Source organism: Pelophylax lessonae (genome assembly GCF_965119305.1).
Source record: "Pelophylax lessonae genome assembly, contig: HAP1_SCAFFOLD_1130, whole genome shotgun sequence".
In the NCBI taxonomy this organism is placed as follows: Eukaryota; Metazoa; Chordata; class Amphibia; order Anura; family Ranidae; genus Pelophylax; species Pelophylax lessonae.
The window spans coordinates 1-23442 of record NW_028119246.1 but is presented as its reverse complement, the minus strand read 5'-3'; the positions used below and the strand labels follow the sequence as shown (position 1 = coordinate 23442).

Genomic DNA, 23442 nt, shown 5'->3' with positions numbered 1-23442 from the left:
ACTGGGAAGGGGTGAACATCTAGGGTGAATAAGGGTTAACTGTGTAATGAACAATGTGTACTGTGTGCTGTTTTTACTAAGCAATGTGCAGGTTTAAAAAAAAATAGTAATCGACCGATAGCGGTTTTTCGTTGCTGATACTGATATTTTTGGCCAATGCATATCGGTATTTTATTTTTATTTTTTTTGACAGGTACTTTTGTGGAGAGATCGGAGGGTCTAAAAGACCCCAAACCCCTCCTCTGCACTTAAAAGCATTCAAAATGCCAAGTTTGACTGTTTTGAATGCTGTCATTTTTTTTAATCTGGCGCCAGACAGAACCCGGAAGTGATGTATCTCATGACATCACTTCCAGGTTTTTACATGGCTGCATTCGGCCCTGATCGGGTCTTCGGCGGCCATGCAGGCTTGTTGCCCGGGTCTCCCGGTGGGACAGGAGACCCAGATGAGCCGCGGAAGGCGGCGGGCGTCCCCTCCCGCTCCTTGTAATGAGAGCCGAGCGGCTTCTCAGCCACATCGATTGTCATTACAAGACAGCCGACCGTCTGCTATGGATTCCGGTACCAAGGTGATGCCTCCAGTTGCAGGCATCACTCCGGTAAAAGCTCTTTCCCGAAATATCGGTAAACTTCGGGGCCAATACCGATTATATCGGGAAAAGTGCATATTGGCCCTCGATATATCGGCTTTGCCGATAATCGGTCAATCCCTAAAAAAATAAAAACCAACACATCTCTGTAGAGAGCTTATCATACGCTCAGCCGATCAGAGGGGTTCCGGCCATAAGTCATTGGCCAGGATTTGTTGATTGGCTTGTGCTGTAGCAAATGATTGTACAGCCGGGGCGTGGGCCCCTACCCAGAAATGCAACTCGCATATATTTATGATATCCTGTGCAGGTGAGCCACACTGTAAAGCTACAGAAGGTGGTCAGCAAGTTTTTTTGTTTTTTTTTTCCAATAAAGTCTTTGAGTTTAAACAAGGTAGTACAAAAACAATACATGGTAACACAGGAATAGGCAGGACATAGTAACTGACAAATAATTGACAAAGCGTGTTTGTAACCTAAGAGATTAACATTAGACAACTGCAGCATCTGGAAGAGGGGAAATATCGTTGTTGGTTACTGTAAAGCATTGGTTTTGGGGAGGAGTCTTATAATGTATGGTTAGTGCTGCTGGTTGTTGTAGCTTTTGGTGTGCGAGCCAAGTACTCGAGTGGTAGGGATGTACTCGTCAGTGGTTATGTTGAGTTGGGTGAAAACAAGGATTCCTGATCATGTTACATGGGGTGGGGGTAGTTCATCTTTGTGTATATAATATGGGGGGGGGGGGGTTGGTGGAGGGTTATCCAGGGTGGGAGGGGCAGGAATGATAATGGGGAGAAGATCTAAGGTGATAAACTCATAGTATGGAGGGGGTTGGAATCCATCTCTCTCCCTCCTTTCATATCTGTGGATTGCATTGTCCCCATTATTATTTGTTGTGGGGATACCGGTGGGATGCAGGGGATAGATGGGTTATGTCATGTTGGGTGAAGTGAGGACTTGATATTCAGCTGTTGTTTGAAAGATATCCCAGCAGGCCCAGGTTGAAGAGAATTTTGTGGGGATGTCATGTGCAATGCTAATGAGGCATTCCATTTCTGCTTTCTTTGCAATTCTGTTGAGCCATTGCCTGGTCGATGGGACGTGAGTTGTATTCCAATGCAGTGGAATACATGGCAAGTGTTTATCAAACTGCACTTAAGCTTCCAGTCTTGTCCTTTTAAAGCAGTCATCAAGAGTTCAGTCAATTTATAAGCCCTTTTGTTACCTAAAACAGTCTCCTAAATATGATGTTTTGGTCTCTATAATATCTGCATTTGGCAGTTTCTCTGTGTTATATAATTGCCGTCTTTCAATGCATTAGAGCATGTGCGGTATATAAATATTAACGTCAATGGCCCTGGATAGATACAGAAAAGTATACTTTGATCACAAAGGAAATCTAATGAGTTTTTCTCCAACTCTACTCTACCCATTTCAGGAGAAGGATACAAGAGTGTGTGAACACCCTCTTTCAGACATTGTGATTGCTGGTGAAGCAGCTCACCCATTGCCTGACACATTTCACCGTCTTCTCCAGACTATTTCTGATCTTATGATGTCACTTCCTGGGGGCAGTGCACTACAACAGATGGCACTGAGGTGAGAACCTTTATTTGTTATACTAAACAAAAAAAGTAATTAAGCCAGAAATTCATGTGTTTGGAAGGTAATAGACTAAACAATCATTTTTTTTTTTTTTTTTTTTTAGGTGTTGGAGTCTTAAATTTAAGCAGTCTGATCACCAGTTTCTCCACCAGAGTAATGTCTTTCACCACATTAACAACATCCTTTCAAAGTCTGATGATGGCGATAGTGAAGAAAGTTTCAACATTAGTGTGCAGTCTGGCTTTGAAGCAATCAACCAGGTTATTGTCAGTGTTTTTCAATCTTTTCATTATATGTAAATATATGCAAACAAATCATTTATATTTTATATAACCAGGTATAACATTTGGCGTTTTGTCTTTTGGTTTATTTATTTTGACCTTAATCTTATTCAGGCCTTAAAGTGGTAGTAAACTGCATCCAAAGAAAGTCAAAATGCATCGCTTACAGGCACATTATGACAGACTTACCTAAAAATGAAGCCCTCCAGCGGCATGTTGTCACCACTGAAGGCATTTCAGCATGCATGCAGGAGTCGCTGTTTATGGCACGGTTATTCCGTTCCCTCTGAGCGCGTGTGCCGGTGATGTCACCGGCTGCATCTAAAGTGAATATCTCCTAAACGGTGAACAGTTAGGAGATATTTACAGTAACCATAGATAAGACTTATAGGCTTACCTATAGGTAAAAATCATACATAGGAGTTTACTGCCACTTTAACCATACTTTGAGTTGTATAGCAAGGAAGGAATATGTTAGGAATAACCGCTCATACATTGCTCCATACGTTTATAGCAGTGGTGCAGCTTTTTGCACAACTAGGGCTCTTCCCTAGTCCCAGCTCTTAATAGCACCAGGACTTTGGCCTATAAAAGTTTATGTAAATCCTAGCAGTGACCTCCCATTTGCTACCCTTCAGTCGGTGAACCTCTTCAGCTCGGAAAGATTTTACCCACTTCATGACCAGACCATTTTTTGCTATTCAGCACTGCGCTACATTAACTGCCAGTTGGGCAGTCATGCAATGCTTTACGCAGACAAAATTTATATCACTTTTTTTCCACAAATAGCTTTTTTTTGGCAGTTTTTAATCACCAAAGGGTTTTTTTTTTTTTTTTTTTTTTTTACGTTATAAACTTAAAAAGAACATACGTTTTGAAAAAAAAATAATCTTTTACTTTATTATAAAACCTATCCAAAAAAACAAATTTCTTTATACATTTAGGCCAAAATGTATTCTACTACATGTCTTTGGTAAAAGAAAATATCCCAAGAAGTGTATATTGGTTTGCGTGAAACTTTATAGCGTCTACAAACTGACTTACACAAAGCTCTCTTCTGTCATTCGCTCCGACAATCGGCGGGTCCCTACCATAAATTATTGGCCGGTAACCTCTGACCGGCATGTGCTGGAGCTGGTGATAGCATAGCCGAGTGGGGGCGCACCCCCTACTCAGAAATGTAGAATCAGGTGTATTTACGTGATTCTTCGCAACCGGCCCGCACTGTAGCAGTAAAACTACAGTGAGCAGTCGGAAAGTGATTAAGGAGGAGCTCCAGTCGTTAAATAAAAGTTAGCTGCAGTTTTTGTAGCTGCTGACTTTTAATAAACACACTCGCTCACCTGTCCCAGGTGACAGCTTGTGGCTTTACAGCCAGATGCCCAGTGAGCCGTACTGCGAATGGTCTTGCAGTCTTCTGTGACCTGTCCCAGATGACTGCGGGGAGGGGGAGAGGAGCCTAGGCAATACAAGCGGAAGTAAGAGTGGGTACCTGTCAAAACCAGGTACCCGCTCCCCCCCTCAAAAGTGTCATTTAGAGGGGGGGGGGGGGAGAGAAGAGGCTTTGGGACAGAACTTCCTCTTTTGGGTGGAGCTCCACTTTAAGTATACCATTGAAAATATTCTGCTTTATCTGTTTAATAATGAAAGAAAACTGTTGATCAGAAATTCAGAGCTGTCCTTGTGTCTTGTGCACACTTTTGGGGTTATCTCAAGAAGTCAAATTAGCACTCTTTTTGTTATGCTGGAACTGCAAAATGATTAGTGTCTATTTTGTGGCGATGAGAGATTGAGAAGGTTTGAGTAGTTTAACAAAAGACAGCTGAACAGGGCTGACACCAAAAAGCTGTGTTTTGTCAGCTACAATGGCATTTATGATCTTTTCCAGCAGAAAAACATTTATTTTTTTAGAGTCTCTAAAAGCATAAGATATGGGGAAATGTGCAATTATTGCACAGATATACTGCATGTTTTTTTTTCGTTGATAAAATTTACTAAAATCTCATCCAACATTTGATTGTGCTGTGGATTCTAACTCCCTTTCGGCAACCAACACATAGTAGCTGTACGGAGGTGTTGTCATTAAGGTGTCAATACATGCAGATGACAACCGCGGCCTTAGAGCTTTGAAAGGTCAAGTTGGAAAACCTGATACTTTATTTTAATAAGGCTAAAAGAACATGTGCAGTTTGGTATGGATGTCTCACAGTAAAAAATATCTTGGACCCTTTCTCAAATCTTCAGTCTAAGTTACAGGCAAAATGTTTGCATGCGCTTTCCCATAGACTTGTATTAAATCCGGTGTTTTTGGTGCATTTCCTGGAAGTTCACCAAAAGCCTTGCATGATTTCAGAAAATGCACCAAAATCATCCAATCTAATAGAAGTCTATGGGAAAGCATGGGTAACCTACACGAAACCACAGGCCTACTGTGCTGCAGGGAAACCTCAGCAGATCAGTGTTAATTACCCCTACACACCTTTTGATTTGCAGAATGAAACCTTTTTGAGCTTACCTGTATGCAATAAAGACTAAAGCCCCGTACACACGATCAGATTATCGAACGATCTGTCATCCGTTTTTTGTGGCATGCTAGTCTGATGTGGAAAGTGAAGAGGTTATTTTCATACGAATTTTCCTGTACGACAGAATTCTACTTCAGAAGTGATGTCATGTGCTGGATTGTTTTGTATGTGTTCTTTCGTCTCTGAGCATGCCTAGTCTTGCTCTTAAGATTTTTTTCCGTCAAAATCTGTACTAATGAGACGAAAATCAGATGTTGTTTTGACGGGCGACAAAAATTATATAGCCTGCACATCAGGATTTTGTCGGGCCGAAAAGTCTGAGTCGGCCGTCGAAAGCACCATACTAACAATTCGAAAATCGACAGATCGGTCGTTGGACGAATTTTCCCTACAGATATTCTTATGGTGTGTACGGCCTTTACAATGGTACATTGCATTTCTGAGATGTGGTGGTGTTGGTGAAAATGTATTCTCTACAATCCTCCTAAAAGCAAATCTATTTGGTCTTCCAGGAACTTTGCTTGGTTACTGCTCTTAAAGACATGACCAGCATTGTTGACATCAAGACTTCTAGCCGACCAGCTATGATTGGAAGTTTAACAGATGGGTCTACAGAGACATTTTGGGAGTCAGGCGATGAAGACAAAAATAAAACAAAAAGCATCACAATAAACTGTGTGAAAGGCATTAATGCACGTTATGTATCAGTCCACGTAGACAACTCTCGTGATTTGGGGGTAAGTAGAACAGCTTAATTTTATAGAGTGCATGATATTGTAATGTGTTATTCAGATATGATCTAGCTAAGGCACTGTTTGCAAATTGGAGCAACTAAAAGCCAGCTATTAGATTTCAGTGTATGCAGTTAAGAAATGGATTCTAAAAGGTTGCTTTGGTCTGCTCTGAACAATGTAATTTCTGTTTGCTTTTTTTTTTTTTTTTCTTTACCATACCGTAATTACTATTGGATGTAAACCAGACTGCAAATTATCCACTGTCAGCCGTCTTTAGCATCACACAGTACTGTGGTGTAACTTGCTTGCAAGCGCAGTTTTTCTGGAGTGCCACCTAAATTCTCCAAGACCACAGCCTCTATAGGTCTGTTCATTTCTATGACCCATTTCACCATTGTGCACATTTGCTTATTGCTAGAAAACAAATGTTTGCAGCAGGCACAATGCTTAAAATGTTTTACATTCCCAGGGTGGTTTTGGATTTTTTATTTTATTTGGTTACAGATGTTTCTGAAATAATTTACCTAGTGGCTATCTGTTATAATTGATCATTCTAATAAAATTCATGTATTACTACTTACTTTAAACTTACAACAGATACATATATATATATATATATATATATATATATATATATATATATAATTTGTTTTGATTTTTATTTTGTGTTTAAGAACAAAGTCACTTCAATGACCTTTTTATGTGGGAAGACTGTGGAAGACCTATGCAGAGTCAAGCAGGTAAAGCTTGTTGTAGTGATATGTAGTTTAGTAGAGTTCACTTTTTTGTTTTTAGAAATTAATCTTATTGTTGTATAACTACACATTTATTGAACATCTTTTTCAGCAGTGTGCTGTAAAAACTGCATTTTACTTTCTGCCTGCAACACCTTTAGGCTCGGTTTCCACTAGTGCGACTTGCGGTGCGACTTGACACATGTCAAGTCGCACAGCAAGTCAAAACCCATTGTTTTCAATGGGGCACGTTTCCACTGCCGCGGCTTCAGTTGCCGCGACCTCAAAAGTAAATCGTGTACTACTTTTGAGCGCGACTTCCCTCTATATATGAGGGACAAGTCTAAATGAAGCCGCGGTTTACTTTTGCTACGAAGTCGTGCTAGAAGTAGCACGACTTCGTAGCCGCACTAGTGGAAACCTAGCCTTAGTGTACTTCAGCCTTTGGAGCTAATTTTGGGAAACCGCAACTATTTGTCATCCTATTCACACAGCATACCTAAAATAATTTTCTATTTTCTTTTAGAGCAGTATTATACATATTAAACACAGTATTCTAGGGAGCTTGTACTTTTCAGAATAACTTGCAATGTGCTTGGGAACAGATTGATTGAACAGTGCATTAGCATTTAATTTACCACCCAGACCTTTGATCTATTTCACTACTGATAATGAAGAGTACAGACTGTGTTAATTATGGTAAACCTAGTGAAAAATGGGTGTACTATGGAGTGCCATAAGACTACAAAACTAAAAACTTAAAAGCAGATCGCTCACACCTATACAGACTCTCTAAACTTGTATCTATGTGCAAAATGATATTAAAAAGTGGTGTTGCGCTCCCAAATGCTAATGTGCTAGTATCCCTTTAAATCTGTTTGCATTTTCAGAATCAGCATATCCTATCAAACCATATATACCATAAACAAAACAAACAATGCATCAGTCCATAAAGTGTCCTTTGGTATGAATTTCCATGCATATGCTCAATCTTTCATAAAAAACAGGATTGTGTTCACATATCCAAATGGCTGCTTCCTTAGTGTTCGCCACTATGTGCTCCAATCATCCACATACATTAGTGATAATCCCCTCATCAGTTGTGCTCTCACCTGGGGGATAAGACCAACCAATGGTCTATATGCACTTTTGCCCCTCTCTGGGGATCTGTTTTATACTGTTTCACTCCTTTGGTGGCAATCTTGAATTTAGACGACAACTCTTACACCTCTCCCCATACGTCCAAATCATAAAGTGAGAAAGCTGGACATAGTGCTTTATCTTTTAAAACAACCGGTTTATTAACCACTTCAGCCCCAGAAGGATTTACCCCTTTAATGACCAGGCCCTTTTTTGCGATACCGCACTGCGTTGCTTTAACAGACAATTGCGCGGTCGTGCGACGCTGTACCCAAATAAAATTGATGTCCTTTTTTCCCACAAAAAGAGCTTTCTTTTGATGGTATTTGATCACCCCTGCAGTTTTTATTTTTTGCGCTATTTACAAAATAAAAATACTAACAATTTTGAAAAAAAAATATATATATTGTTTACTTTCTGCTATAAAACCTTCCAAAAAAAAAATCAAAATTTCTTTATCAGTTTAGGCCAATTTGTATTCTGCTACATATTTTTGGTAAAAAAAATTCCAAAAAGCGTATATTAAAGTGGAGTTCCACCCTAATTTTATACTTACCTCCCATCTTCTCGCTCCGGGTCACCTGAAAAAGAAATGGATAATCGCATTTTTTTTTTTTTTTACTTACCTCGTAGCGAAGAAAATATACTTACCTTACTTCCTTCTTCCTCCTTCCTCGGCCGCGGCCCGTCGTCACTTCCTGGCTCTGCAATGATTCCTGGGAGCTGAACGTCATCGCTCCCAGGAATCATTGCGCCTGCACCGGCCCGACGTCGGTTCCGGGGCGCGCGCGTCATCCCCTTCTAAACAGCTTTTGGGCATGCCCAGAAGCTGTGGAGGGATGACGCGCGCTCACCGGAAGTGACGGCGGGGCCGGCGCAGGGCATCGAGGGACCGAAGAGGATCTCGCTGGCTTCAAGCTGCCCACATCTGAGATGGCAGCGCTGGACAAGATGTTTTCAAGGTAAGTATTTGTCCTAACAGGTAAGTGCAACCCGGGACAGATCAGAGGCTAGCCATTGTGGAATGCACTAGCCCTGACTGTCCCGGGGATATTTAAAAAAAAAAAAAAAAAAAATTCCAGGGTGGAACTCCGCTTTAATTGGTTTGCGCAAGAAGTTATAGCGTTTACAAACTTTGGGATAGATTTATGGACTTTTTTAAAATTTGTTTTTATTAGTAATGGTGGCAATCAGCAATTTTTAGTAGGACAGCGACAATGCAGCGGACAAATCTGACACTGACAGTTTTTGGGGACCAGTGACATCAATACAGTGATCAGTGCTAAATAATATGCACTGCTACTGTATAAATGACACTGGCAGAGAAGGGGTTATCAGGGGCGATCAAGGGGTTAAGTGTGCTCCTAAGGAATGTTTTCTAACTGTGGGGGGAGTGGATTGGCTGCAGTAAGAGGGAGATCGTGTTCCTGATTACTAGGAACACACAATCTCTCCCTTCCTGTCTGAAATTGCGGGAGGCCGGTGGTGGCCGCTGGTCCAGCGGACTGGCCTCCTGCTGTGCCTTATCACAGCGGGAGCATGGCTTCGGCACCCCCCCAGGGCCTTAAAGCAAAATCGCGTATATGTAAAGGGGCCGCCCTGCCAAATTATATGTACGGTTATTACATATGTAATAGGGGGATTATCACTAATGTATGTAGATGATTGGAGCACATAGTGGTGAACACTAATTAAGGAAGCAGTCGTTTGGATATGTGAACAAAAGCCTGTTTTTTATGAAAGATTAAGCATACGCAAGCAAATTCATACCAAAGGACACTTTATGGACTGATGCATTGTTTTGTTTTGTTTATGGTATACAGTGCATGGTTTGCTAGGGGAGTAGGATTTTTCAGAAAATTAAAAAGGCAAGTGGCATTTTTTTTAAGGTTTATGTGAATTGGAACATTTAAATATATAGTAGGTGTTATGCCAACTTGGTGGAAATACACTTTAAAGAGGAGCCCTGTTTTTTTAGAACTCAGACCCACCCTCTGCATTGCATAGATCTGCTGTCAGTGCATTGTCTTTATCTGTAGTTCTTTTAAAAGGAGCCTCTTAGGATAAAAATAAGAGTGTCGCCATAATAGATTTTTGATGATGCACATTCTAGGTGAAAGTGCCAATCATATCCTTCCTTTCATACCTAGTCTGTCTCTAAACTGGTGTCCTGACAATTCAGTGGCTGCACGCCCATTCTGGGTTGGTGACGAAGGATGACGCCCCAGAGCTTTCACTTTCAGGAGAAAGGCTTTTAATGTTTAGCCAGACAGTTTCCATTTAAATGGATGCCAATACAACTGTGCTACTACCCAAATATATTGGAAAAAGCATGATCTGTAGACATCCACTACAGACGAGCTTTGATAAAAAAAAAGTCTTGATGTTACACATTTCTGAAGGAATTATTACAAAGATTTGGAGCTTCGTGTAGTATATTTGTTGATTAATTGATTACCTCCATTCTAACAAATTTTTTAATACCCTGCAGTCTTGAGAGCTTTTTTTGGTGTCATAAATATGTGGGATTGTTGACCTTAAGATTGTAACAGTCTATTTCTACTTCAAGGCTGACTTGGATTCTAGGCACATTGGCTGGGTAACAAGTGAGCTTCCTGGAGGAGATAACCATATCATCAAGGTTGAGTTGAAGGGTCCTGAGAATACACTGAGAGTGCGGCAAGTAAAAGTGCTTGGCTGGAAAGATGGGGAGTCCATAAAAATAGCTGGACAGATTTCAGCTAGCGTAGCACAACAAAGAAATTGTGAATCGGAGACACTGCGTGTGTTCAGACTGATAACTTCACAGGTAAGTGACAACAACAAATCGTACTAACCTTGTTTTTATGGAGTGACATCTGTTAATTGTCCTGGAACATGCTAGCTGAGTTTCTAAAGGGGGGGGGGGGGGGATAAAACCCAGTACAAACAGACCTACCCATTGATATAGAAAGATACAATTTTAATACATGTGTTCTTTTCAATTTAAGAATCTTAGAATTAAAAGTTAAAAAGTTAGTGGTTTTGTAGTCCTTTAACCACTTCAGCCACCAAAGGTTTTAGCCTCTTAATTGCCAGGCCATTTTTTGCGACATGGCACTGCATTACTTTAATTGACAATTGCGCAGTCATGTGATGCTGTACCCAAATAAAATGTATGTCCTTTTTTTTCCACAAATAGAGCTTTCTTTTGGTGGTATTTGATCACCTTTGCATTTTTTAATTTTTGCGATATGAAAAGAAAAAGCAACAATTTTTTTTTGGGGGGGGGGGGGGAGAGACTATTTTTTCATTTCTGCTATAAATCACATCCAATAAAAAAAATGTAAAAAATCTAATTTCTTCATAAATTTTAGGCCAATATGTATTCTGCTACATATTTTTCGTACAAAAATATCAATAAGTGTATATTGATTGGTTTGCGCAAAGGTTATAGCGTCTACTAACAATGGGATATTTTTATGGAATTTGTTTTTTTTTTTTTTTTTTTTAATAGCAATGGCGGCAATCAGCGACTGCGACATTGCAGCGGACAAATCAAACACCTAACGGACACTTTTTTTGGGGACCAATCACATTATTACAGTGATCAGTGCTAACAAAAATTTCACTTTTACTTTACAAAAACGTCCTTCAGATGTGTTCCGGATGCATTTCTGCATGCGCGTTATCGCAATTTTTTATACATTTCCAGTTGCGTTCCAGAATTTTTTGTTGTCTCCACTGTACTGGGGTTCGGTGCTTCTTTGATGCTTTGTACCACATTCCAGTACAGTTTAGTGCAGAAAAAAGCAGCGTGTTGTACTTTTTTTTTTTTTTTTCTGGAACTTGATTGCACTGCACTGGTGTGAACTATGCCATTCTAATCCATATAATCCAATCTCCATGTGTTTTTGATGCAGAAAGAATGCACTCCATGTGGTTTGAATGGGCTGTCAGATGATAAACACACTGCTTACCAGAAATTCAGACCTTAAAGCATAAGAGGTCTTGCAGTGTTTAAATATTTCTGCGTACTTCCACTGATAGGTCGAATACATCTCTCTTGCTCAAACTCCTGCAAAATTCGGACAAGTAACATCCAGCATAAAGGAGAGAGGAACTCCATAGTGTAGCAGGAGATGACACCGTTTTTATTATAAAAAGAAAAGCACTCACATTACACTAACGAGACTAGCATGTAACAGAAGCACAACTCAGCTAAAGGGGGTGTGATGACGTCACCACTAAGCTCGACCCAACATGTTTCGTCACAAAGAACCTGGATAAATGAGATACTTCCCAGATCTATTTCTTCCCATTTATTAGATGTGTGCGTTACAGTACATGTACAGTTGCTCCCCCAGAACACAGGTGGTAGTGTATTTTCACAGAAGTAGGCAAGTTTAAATAAGTATGTTGTAGAACTGAATATTCTTTAGCGGTGTCAGGCTGTGACCTTATTCACAGCAGGACAGCTTTTGTAAATTTCCATGTCTGATTGGATGCAAATATCTGTAATATACGGAATTGCATTTATGATGTAGATGTATGCAGTTTTGTCATTTGCTCATATACTTACTAAATAAGAAAATTTTCTTTTGTTTCACAGGTATTTGGCAAGTTGATCTCTGGAGATGCAGAACCAACACCAGAACAAGAGGAGAAAGCTCTGCTATCCTCACCTGAGGGCGAGGAAAAGGTATACTGAAACACTACTGTGTCTTAAGATATGAACAAATCTATCTCCTTTTAGTCTGCGGGAACAAGGCATTAAACTCTGTCACTGTTATCAACAAGGCATATTTTGATATATTTAATACACATATGATTGTTTCCTGAGTTGAATCATGTACCACTGGTAAAGTCTTTAGTAATTATCACTGTATTTAGTTGTCTTCCATGGCCTCTAAAATAAAAATTACCGATCACTCCTATCCCCATAGGTTTTTGCAACATTCAAAAGCAATCCTACATACCCAAAAAAATATGAAAGCATTATTTGCAGTATATGTTGTATGTGATTCATGTCTCTAAAGCTTTATTTCATTGTTAGAAGCAAGCTGCCCAAAAACCTTCAGATTACCTGCAGGAAAGGCTAATTTTAGACCTCCTTTGATAACTGGTGGACAAACCGGTTTCCACTGACACCCCCATTCAATAGTTATCTGCTCAGATTTGTACTTACTTCGTGGGAGGTAGTCCTTCCCAGGACATCCATTAGAACAGCTCTTTCTAATGCCATAAAGTTGCTTATGTTGGAGATTATACAGTATGTTAGTGTCTCAATGTTTTTTTTTTCTTTTGCAGGCAACTTCTGATGCAGACCTCAAGGAACACATGGTTGGTATCATATTTAGCAGAAGTAAACTCACAAACTTACAAAAACAGGTATGTCATCATTCCACAGTTCTAGTTATATATAGATTCAATTAGGTGATAATCTGCTACAGATAGTGTTTGTTTTTTTAGAATTGTAATATGTTATGGTTTGTTTTGTTGTGCTTGTGGGACTATGGCTTTAAATCCTGGGATATTAAAATAGTATTCATAAAGCATGTCTTAGACTCTTTAGAATTCCAATGTGCCTCCATACAACAGAAGTTGGTCTGGTACATGAATTTTGGGCACATACGGCATGCAGACACTACACCCCCAGGACAGCTTCGCTTCCTGCTATCACTGCAGCTGTCAAATAGTGCAGCAGCTAAGAATTTTTTTTGGCAGAGCATAATGGAGATTAAGACACTAGTCCCTCATCGGGTCTACAATCTCCTTGTGATTGACAGTGGATAAATCCATATCAAATAGCCTCCTATTGGCTATAGAATCTACCCACTGTCTGCTGTTAATCACAGTAAGCAGACCTGATGGGAAATTAGTGTCTGAGCTTTCCCTTCAGGCTTCGCCTGCTATCAACCTTACCGGTTACTAGAAGGCTGCTGCCTGTGAAGCGGACAGTATCCTTACCAAAGACATGTAGGGAGGGGAGGGGGTAGCTTCAGCAAATATGACATCTACTACACGGTGTACAGAGACAGGCACTCTGCCTGTCTCTGTACACCATTTTGGAGTTGGTCTTAATTACCCTCAGTTTTGTTAGCTATGAACTTGGGGGTACGTCTTTTTGAATCTGGTGCAGTAATAGCACCGCTTCTTAAGAACTGAATCTGTTACACATGTCAGTAAAGCTACCTAAATGGGCAACAGTAAGGCCCCATGCACACTGGACGTTTTTGGAGCTGCTGTTAGCAGCGTCAGATGTTTTTTTTTTTGCAGCTGCAGAATGCCCATCCATGTTATTCTATGCACACATAGAGCTTTTAGCAGCTCCAAGTGGCACAGGCGTTTTACAGCTCAAAAAAAAAAACCCAGGACCTGTGCGTTCTGGAGCTGCAGCGTCAAGCTGTAAAAACGTCTGACGCTGCTAAAGGCTGAATAACGTGGCTTAACGTGCGTTAAGCCACGTTATACGTTTTTTTTTTTCTCTTCCATTTAAAATCAATGGTTCCCTATGGGAGCCTATTGATTTGAATGGAAGACGCATCGTAAGTCGGATCAGAATGATCCGACTTGCGGTGCGACTTGCGCTGTGAGAATCTTGAGGGGGAACTCCACGCCAAAATTGTAAAAAAAACAGAGTGGGGTTCCCCCCCAGGCCCTTTGGGTCTGGTATGGAATTTGAGGGTAGCCCCACGCCAGAAAAACTGCATGGGGTCCCCCCCAAAATCCATACCAAACCCTTATCCGAGCATGCAGCCCAGGAAAGGGGAGGGGACGAGCGAGTGGCCCCACCCCCCTGGACCATACCAGGCCACATGCCCTCACCATGGGGGGTGTGGGTGCTTTGGGGCAGGGGGGGGGGCTCTGCACCCCCCCCCACCCCAAAGCACCTTGCCCCCATGTTGATGAGGACAAGGGCCTCTTCCCCACAACCCTGGCCTGTGGTTGTGGGGGTCTGCGGGCAAAGGGCTCATCGGAATCTGGAAGCCCCCTTTAACAATGGGGCCCCCCAGATCCCGGACCCCCTCCCTATGGGTATGGGGGTACACTGTACCCCTACCCATTCACTCCATAAAAGGCAGTGTATGTAAATAATGACAGGAGAAGTTTTGAAAAGTTTATTAAAAATTTTCATCCAGTCTTCTCCGCTCTTCTTGTCTTCTCCTCTCCGCTCTTCTTGTCTTCTTCCCTCTTCTGCTCTTTTGCCCTTCTGCTCTTTTGCCTCCTCTGGTCTTCTTCCTCCGGTGCTCCTCCGACGCTGTCCCGGTGATAATGCCGGTCTCTGCAGCTTATTATATAGCCACTAGGGGCGTGGCCTTCCGCTGACGGGAATCCCCCCTGCCGAGCAATTGTGTGCTCCCAGTGGGGGGTGGGGGGGGGGGCGTAAGGGAAAGTCATCTCCAGCGGGGGGACATGGTGAATATTGCTAGCAGCTATAGCAGCCACTAGCGATAATCATAAGTGAATCTGGCAGGCTGGTTGTACTCAAGTTGATCCATCAACTTGGTACAATTAATCCGGCCCACACACGATTCAAATCTTGACCGGTCCCTTTAACAGTCTATGGCCGGCCTAAGAAACTTTGCAACTGATGTTTAAAAATTAAATAAACCGAATGAGATATGATGTCAAGCATACTGAAAAATCAATTTTGGGTTTACATATACCTAATTTTTTGTTGTATATAATGGTTGGGAAATATTCTAAATAGTATGCATAAATTTAACTGAATTTACATTTTGAGAGCTGATGTGTTTCCTGATGATTATGCATCATATGACTTACAGGTATGTGCCCACATTGTACAAGCAATCAGAATGGAGGCTACACGTGTCCGAGAAGAGTGGGAACATGCTATTTCCAGCAAGGAAAATGCAAACTCACAGCCAAATGATGAGGATGCATCTTCTGATGCTTATTGTTTTGAACTGCTGTCTATGGTACTTGCTCTGAGTGGGTCTAATGTTGGAAGGCAGTATTTAGCTCAGCAGTTGACTTTACTGCAAGATCTCTTCCACCTGCTGCACACAGCTTCTCCCAGAGTACAGAGACAGGTGAGTGCATCAACTTTAATTTACCTTTTACAAGAAGTTTCTGCTTGTTCACAACATAATCATACCTGTTTGGGGAAACTCCCATTTTAGACCTGCATAGAGCCAAATTTACCAAATCATTCGACTTTTTCTGTAGGGAAGTTTTGGAAACACTCCTACCTCCCACACCGTCTTATTGGGACAGGGGACACACGCTGTGTTTTTATAAAACACCAGCCTCATTGTGAGATAGCCAAACAGAGAGCCCATGTTCACTGCTCTAAACAGCAGATTGGCAAATCCAGCAAACAACTGGATCAACTTGATGGATCTACTATTAGAATGCATGTTTAAGGATTCACTCTTCTCCTTACTGAAACATTTGTTATTAGAAAGTATAGTCATTGAGGGGCTTATAGCAAAATTGCCTGAATATAATCCACTTTCTTTCTTTGTTAAAAGCGCATGTTTGGGCATCTGTTTCAGGGTTTGTTGTGATGGCTTTCTAGGCCCAAACATGGTAGTTTGCGTAAGTTAGGCTGAACAGTGTATTTGGATAAATGGCATTCTCCAGCCATATAATTGTAAATGGCGTAGCCTGTGAATATAATATTTCTATTTCTCTTTCATTCATTAAAGGACACAGCTCCTGATATTCATAACCATTGGGTTATACTGCCCCCTACAGGAGTAGGACACTAGGCAGAAAATAATTCTGGCTACTCCCATGGGCAGTCTCAAGGGGTATACTCCCTTTCTGCTATAGCCACTCATTTTTTTTTTTTTTTTCTGCATAGTCAGGAGTAAGGACCTATTTCCCTGCTGGGATCTTTGGTCCTGGCAACATTTTTTGGATCCAAAATTTTTTTTTCTCCTGGATTTTTTTTTTTTTTTGCGAGATATACAATCAATTGCCGGACTGGGCGACTGGCCTGGATAATCTAGATCTAGTGGTCACCCCAGTCTAGCCGGTGCTCAGCTCTGCCCTGACATAGTCCCACTGGACAGGGGCTGGCCTGCAAGTTAAACGCCTCGCAAGGTAGCATATGACTGGTTTCGGCCCAAGTCGCAGCCTTCCTCCTGGTTGTCAGTCCCACCATTTCGATGGAGAGGGGTTCTGTCTGGAGCGGTGCCCGCCTGGTTCCTTGTATGGTGAGTAGCTATCCCCCCTCTCCCCCTGGAGGGTTTTGGGGTGGACTTGGGCCCCTCCTTGGGACAGTTGGACCCCCTGGTTCCAGCAGGCACCTCCCCTTGCCAAGTCCCTCATCCTGCCCCCCTCCTCCACGCTGGGGCTATTTGGGCTGTCTGGCCACTTTCCTGGGATGTGGGCAGGTAGCTAACAGGTGAGGGGGGACCTCCTGCCAGGGTCCCCTGTCCTGCCTGGATCTGTCCTTGAACTCTGGTCTCCCTCCTGGGTCCCTGCAAGCTTCGTAGTGCCGCACGGGTCCGCCATTTTTGTTGTAGCCTGTGTTTCTAGTGTTTGTATAGTCCGGCAGCCATTTTCTTGTGGTTTGCCATAGGAAATAGTGGCGGTCATGACAGTAGAGCCCTGTGGGCGGCGATTTTGGTGGTTGGAGCCCCTCCTCATCCCCTGGTGCAGACTCCTGGATCATTTTACTTCCTGATCGCCACACGTGTAGTGCAGATTCTCCTGGTGGCTACAGGTGCATGTTTATGTGGGTGGTGAGTCCGGTGGGGTCCTCTCCCTCTCTGCTGAGGATTGCTTGGTGCATTGTGCCTGGCGACCGGGTGTTGCTGCCAGCCCGGTGGGTGTTGTGCCTTAGCAGTGTTTTACACTTTTTGTGGGGTCCCCCTAGTGACTCATGGAGTCTTTGGAGCACATTTCCCAATCTGATCCCCTCTCTGAAGCTGCGGGGCCCTCTGGGTCCCAACCATTCATCCATATACTGATGACGATCCTGGAGTCCCTTGTGTCCCGGTTGGAGGTGCCTCGCGGGTGACGGGCTAGAAAAAAGCGCCCCCTGCCTCATCGGTCTCATCAGATCCTGAATCGGTTTCAGCCTCCCCGGACATGGGTCACCCCGCTGGGTCTGCAACCAGGCACCTGGAATTCTCTGATAGGGGGTGATTCCCCCATATCTGCGACCGCGCACGAAAAGGCGCTGGTGGAAGCACTGATTGTATTTGTGCGTGAGACCCTGAAGATGGAGGACGCAGCTGAAGCTGCAATGGAGGCGCAGGTGCCCTTTGGCACTCACAAGCCATCCGAAAGTGGCAAAGGTGTTTCCTTTCCCTGCCTATTTTGACAGAATTTTCACTAAAAAGTAGGGACGACCAAAGCAATCCCGTGGGGTCCCTAAGCGCTTTACTAGGCGTTACCCCTATGAGGAATCCCTTCTTAAGAAGTGGACTGTGCCACCGGTGGTGGACCCTCCGGTTTCCAGGTTAAACAAGGCAACCATGATTCCAGTGGATGCGTCCCCAGCCTTTAGGCTCCGTTCACATGTAGGCGTTGGCGTTTTTCAGGCGTTTGTTTATCGTTTTACAGGCGTTTTTATAGGCGTTTTTGCAAGCGTTTTTAACAGGTGTTTTTGGTGACCAATGGAAAAGCAGAGTGTTTTTTTTTTACAACATTTGCAAAGGAACCTCCCAGGGACCTCCTCCTCTGCATTGGACCTCCCAGGGACCTCCTCTTCTGCATGATCTTTTTTTTTTATGGTTCTGGACATGCTACAGAGCTGAAACTTCACAGGTACACTTTTTAGACCCCCCCAGACACTAAAATTAAAACTAAATCCAAAGAAATCTTTTTTTTTTATTTTTTTTTATTTTTTTCAATAATTGGCTCTCTATCAAAAACGACAATTTTTAAGAACTTTTTTTTTGCCTGATTCATAGTCCCTGGGGCATGATCCAGAACCCTAGGCACTTTTTAGGGGCATTTATTGGGTTTTAGGGCTTCAAAATGGTGTTTTTTGATTCCATATATATATCTACATTACGGTCACCTTGGTATAGCAGAGTCAATTTACCCTAAACTACATTACAGTCACCTTGGCATGGAAGAGTTTGGTCAGCCTGGCATAGCAGAGTCAGTTCACCTAAACTTTGTTACGGTCACCTTGGCATGGAAGAGTTTGGTCAGCCTGGCATAGTAGAGTCAGTTCACCTAAACTTCGTTACGGTCACCTTGGCATGGAAGAGTTTGGTCAGCCTGGCATAGTAGAGTCAGTTCACCTAAACTTCGTTACGGTCACCTTGGCATGGAAGAGTGTGGTCAGCCTGGCATAGCAGAGTCAGTTCACCTAAACTACATTACGGTCACCCTGGTATGGCAGCAGGCTACGGTCACCTTGGTATGGCAGGGTCTGGTCACCTAAACTGCCTAACTGCTGTTCTCCATGTTTCAGGAAAATGTGCTCACAGCAGAGGCATGCCAAGGGGGTGGAGACCTGGGTGGAGAGTTGTGCTGTTTGAGCTGATCAGGAGCAACTAAACGCTTGTAAAACGCCTGTGAAACGCCAAATATCACTTTACATTGAGGTCTATGGGACAAAACGCCTGTGATCTGCCCAAAAAGAAGCTCAAGTACTTTTTTGAGCGTTGGGCGTTTTCCTTAGGGCGTCAAAACGCTCAGATGTGAACAGGGGTCATTGCAATGAATGGGATTTGTCTTGTTGGGCGTTTTGAGAGCTGATTAGTGAGCAGAAAAACGCTCCAAAAACGCCCACATGTGAACGGAGTCTTAAGGATCCAGGCGCCTGGAAGGCGGAGGCTGTGGCCTGCACTATATGTACACTCTGGCTGGTTCGGCAATGAGGCCTGTATCCACCAATGCCCTAGTTACAAAAACTCTGACCGAGTGGGCTAAGCTCCTACACCGTGACCTTTGTCTGGGTCATTGGATGGATCGTCTTCAGAGTTGTCTAGTGTGCATTCAATCGGACAATGCCACGGCCGTGGCTTATGTCAATCACCAAGGGGGCACAAGAAGTGTCTTGGCGACTCTGGAGATAGCCGGCATTCTAAGGTGGGCAGAACGTTTTTTTCCAGCCCTCTCTGCCGTACACATTCCCGGGGTGGAAAATTGGCAGGCGGAATACCTCAGTTGGCAGGCGTTGGACCACGGGGAGTGTTCCCTTAATCCGGAGGTGTTTCATCAGCTGTGTCTGCAGTGGGCCACCCCTCAAGGTGGATCTGTTGGCGTCTTGGCTCAACAGAAAGGTGCAGAGGTTTGGGGCTCGGTCAAGAGATCCCCAGGTGGACACCACAGACACGCTGGTGGCCCGTGGGGTCAGTATCGTCTGATTTACGCCTTCCCTCATCTGAAGCTTTTGCCCAGACTTCTACGCAGGATTGCGGCAGAAGGGATTCTGGTCATCTTAGTGGCTCTGGACTGGTCCCGTTGGGCTTGGTACGCTGATCTGGTGCAGCTGGTCCCCGACGTTCCTTGGCAGCTTCTTCTCAGGGAGAATCAGCTGTCCCAAGGACCGATTTTTCATCCTGCTTTACAGTCGCTGGCTTTGTCGGCTTGGCTGCTGAACGCCAGGTGCTGAAGGATAGGGGTTTATCTGAGTTGGTGATTCCTACACTGTTGAAAGCTAGGAAATCTACTTCTAGGAAGATCTACCATTGTACGTGGAAGACGTACATTGCATGGTGTGAGTCTCTTGGGGTTCATCCTCGCTCCTTCTCGGTGGCTCGGGTCTTAACCTTCCTTCAATGGAGGGTTGAACAGAAAATGGCCATGAGTAACATCAAGGGCCAGGTATCGTTTCAGGTCTTCTTCCATTGACCTTTTGGTCACACACTCCTGGGTGCGTACCTTTCTTCAGGGTTTTCGACATTTGGTTTCTCCAGTGCGGGCCCCTTTGCCGCCTTGGGATCTTAATTTGGTGCTTTCACCTCTACAGAAGCCTCCTTTTGAAAATATTTGGGAGATTCCCCTGCTTACGCTGTCCTAGAAGGTGGCCTTTTTAGTGTCTATCACCTCTGCGTGCAGGGTGTCGTAACTGGCGGCGTTATCCGGTGGTTCACCTTACCTGGTGATTCGCAGGGATAGGGTGGATCTTCGCTATGGATTGTCCGCTTCCCCTGTGACCATTTCCAGATGGATCAGACAGACGGTGGTTCAGGAGATTCCATCAGGGGTCTGGTTCCTCCGTTGCCTGTCAAGGGTGCTTAGTGCCTCCTGGGCTTTCCGTCATCAGGCGTCAGTGACACAGGTTTGCAAGGCAGCCACCTGGTGCACACTTTACAAAGTTTTATAAAGTGGATGTGTTGGCATCTGCGGATGCTTCTTTTGGCCGCAAGGTTTTGCAGGCTGCGGTTTGAGGACCTGATCCTCTTTGAGGGTGTGTTTTTTTTTTTTTTTTCAGGTGGGCTCCAGTTGTTACGTTGATCTTCTGTTACCTGGTTGGCTGTTTAGCCTTGGGTATTTTTTCGTTGTTCCCACACCTCATGTTTAACACTGCTTTGGGACGTCCCAGTGTTTATGAATATCAGGAGCTGTGTCAGTCAATGAACAAAAGAGAAAATGGGATTTTTTGCTTACCGTAAAATTCATTTCTCTGATGTTCATTGACGGACACAGCCCCCACCCCTCTGTGGAGTCCTAATTCTCCTGACACTGCTTGTAACAAAACTGAGTGGCTATAGCAGAGAGAGGGAGTATACCCCCTGGGACTGCCCATGGGTGTAGCTAGAATTATTTTCTGCCTAGTGTCCTTCTCTTGTAGGGGGCAGTATAACCCAATGGCTATGAATATAGGAGCTGTGTCCGTCAATGAACATCAGAGAAATGGATTTTACGATAAGTCAAAAATCCCATTTTTGTCATTATTAAAGTCACTATTAAAGTAACATTAAAGCATCAGGGTTTTTTTGTGTTTTTTTCCTCTTTAAAATAACAAACAGGTTATCCTTTTTTTGTGCAATGGTTTGGCACAAAGCAGCCCCAAGCCTCCTCTTCTGGGGTCCCCCATCAGTGCTCCTGGTTCCTCCTCTTTGACTAGTGCCCCCATAGGGTGCTGCTTCCAATGGGGGCACTCGTACAGGCTTAATCCTGGCCTGCCTTGTCTGTGTCCATTAACACAGACAGTGCTGCTCAGCCCCGCTCGCCGCTTCTTTGACACAGAATTTGATTGACAGCTGCTCCTGCTGATAACAGTCAGACCCAGTGGAGAGGGACAGAGTCGGGAGAGTCTCTACTCTCATGCACATCGCTGGATCGGAATCGGACTCAGGTAAGTATAAGGGGAGCTTGGGGGGGGGGGGGGGGAAGACACATGCAGCACAGAAGGATGTTTACCTTTATGCATAGAATGCATTAAATGCAAAACTTCTAATCAATTGGCATCTGTTCAGCAGTGTTTTTTGAGCTCTCCTATAATGCTGCAAGGTTGTATTTATCTTTTGCTTAGTTTTGATTAACCTGTTGCTGCCGAGTGTACACAAACATACGCCCTTACTGAAGTGGATCTTCTTCCATGGAGCTGCATATGTGTACCTCTGCACAGCTTGCTTCCAGCAATGGAGACTTGAGCAGTCACTGACCGCTTTGAGTCTTGCACTAATAAGTCAGGAGCATGGACACTCAATCACTAGAAAAATATATAAACTAAAAAAGTCTGTGTATAATTGAAGATAAAATTAGCTAGATCAGGGTTAGGGTTAAGGTAGGGGGGATCAAAGATCATGTTAAGTGTGTGTTGGGTAGAATTAAAAAATGGAAGCAAAAAAAGCTTTTTATTTAGTGTCACTCAGTGACTCAGGATAAAATAAAAGCAAAATATGTGATAGGTTATTGTGATTTCAGGAAATATACAGGTACCTTTTTTTTTTATTAAACCATTTTGGGTCAGTTTGACAAGTCGCGCTCCCTCGCGGTCCATTGACCTCTACAGGACCCGTTCTAATAGGAGCGACACAAGTCGCTCCGAATTAGAAAAAGGGTCCTGTACTACTTCGGGGCGACCTCAGAGCGACTTGCATAGACTTCCATTATGTGAAGTCCCTGCAAGTCGCACCGAAGTTGTGGTGCATGGTAATGCACAAGTCGCTCCCGAAGTAGTAAGGAGTCGTGTCGCCTTAGTGTGAACCGACTCTTACTACCAAATGAAGAAAAATAAAAAACAAGGTAGAATTCACCTTGACACATTTAAGTAGTTGCAGTGATATGTATGTACAGTTTTACCCATGCCTAAGTTACAAAACTGGTTTCATGTGTAAAGATTTGTTTGTAGTTGTACCTTCGTCCTTGAGGTGTTAATAAATTATTATTGACATTTAGATATCCACATTGATCTGTCTTGATTGCCCAGTATTTGTAATATTATGTTTAATGTATCATCATGTGCTATGAACAGGTAGAATTTAGACATGATACCATATGGCTTTCTATTAAAGATGCAGAAATTGTTTTTTTTTATTTTATAGGTGACCTCTTTGCTTCGTCGTGTTTTGCCTGAAGTGACACCATCTCGTCTGGCTAGCATCATTGGAGTCAAGTCGCTGCCACCAGCAGACATCAGTGACATCATCCACTCTACAGAGAAAGGAGACTGGAACAAGCTTGGCATTTTGGATATGTTCCTGGGATGCATCGCTAAAGCACTCACTGTCCAGTTGAAGGCCAAGGGAACACCAATCACTGGCACTGCAGGGATGAGTGCTGGGAAAGGCGTAACAACGGTCACTTTGCCAATGATCTTTAATTCTAGGTATGTAGTGCCAGTTCTTACACTGTACCACAGGATATGCCACTTTTGCATAAATAAATGACTAGTCTTTACCTTGGCCTAATTCCAACAATTTGTTTCAGCCAGGGTGCAATAATATCTGAGACTTTGAGGTTGA

General features: G+C 43.2%; 1 protein-coding gene across 1 annotated transcript; it reads left to right on the top strand.

Moving 5' to 3' along the window:
* Positions 1–2028: 2028 nt before the first annotated feature.
* LOC309544124 (E3 ubiquitin-protein ligase MYCBP2-like) lies at positions 2029–23306 on the top strand (the record flags this gene model as incomplete). Its single annotated transcript, XM_082276501.1, has 9 exons — positions 2029–2189; positions 2299–2461; positions 5514–5738; positions 6410–6475; positions 10179–10418; positions 12201–12290; positions 12899–12979; positions 15379–15645; positions 23023–23306. Coding segments are annotated over 9 exons (1577 nt in total), but the record flags the coding sequence as incomplete, so codon positions are not given.
* Positions 23307–23442: the final 136 nt, after the last annotated feature.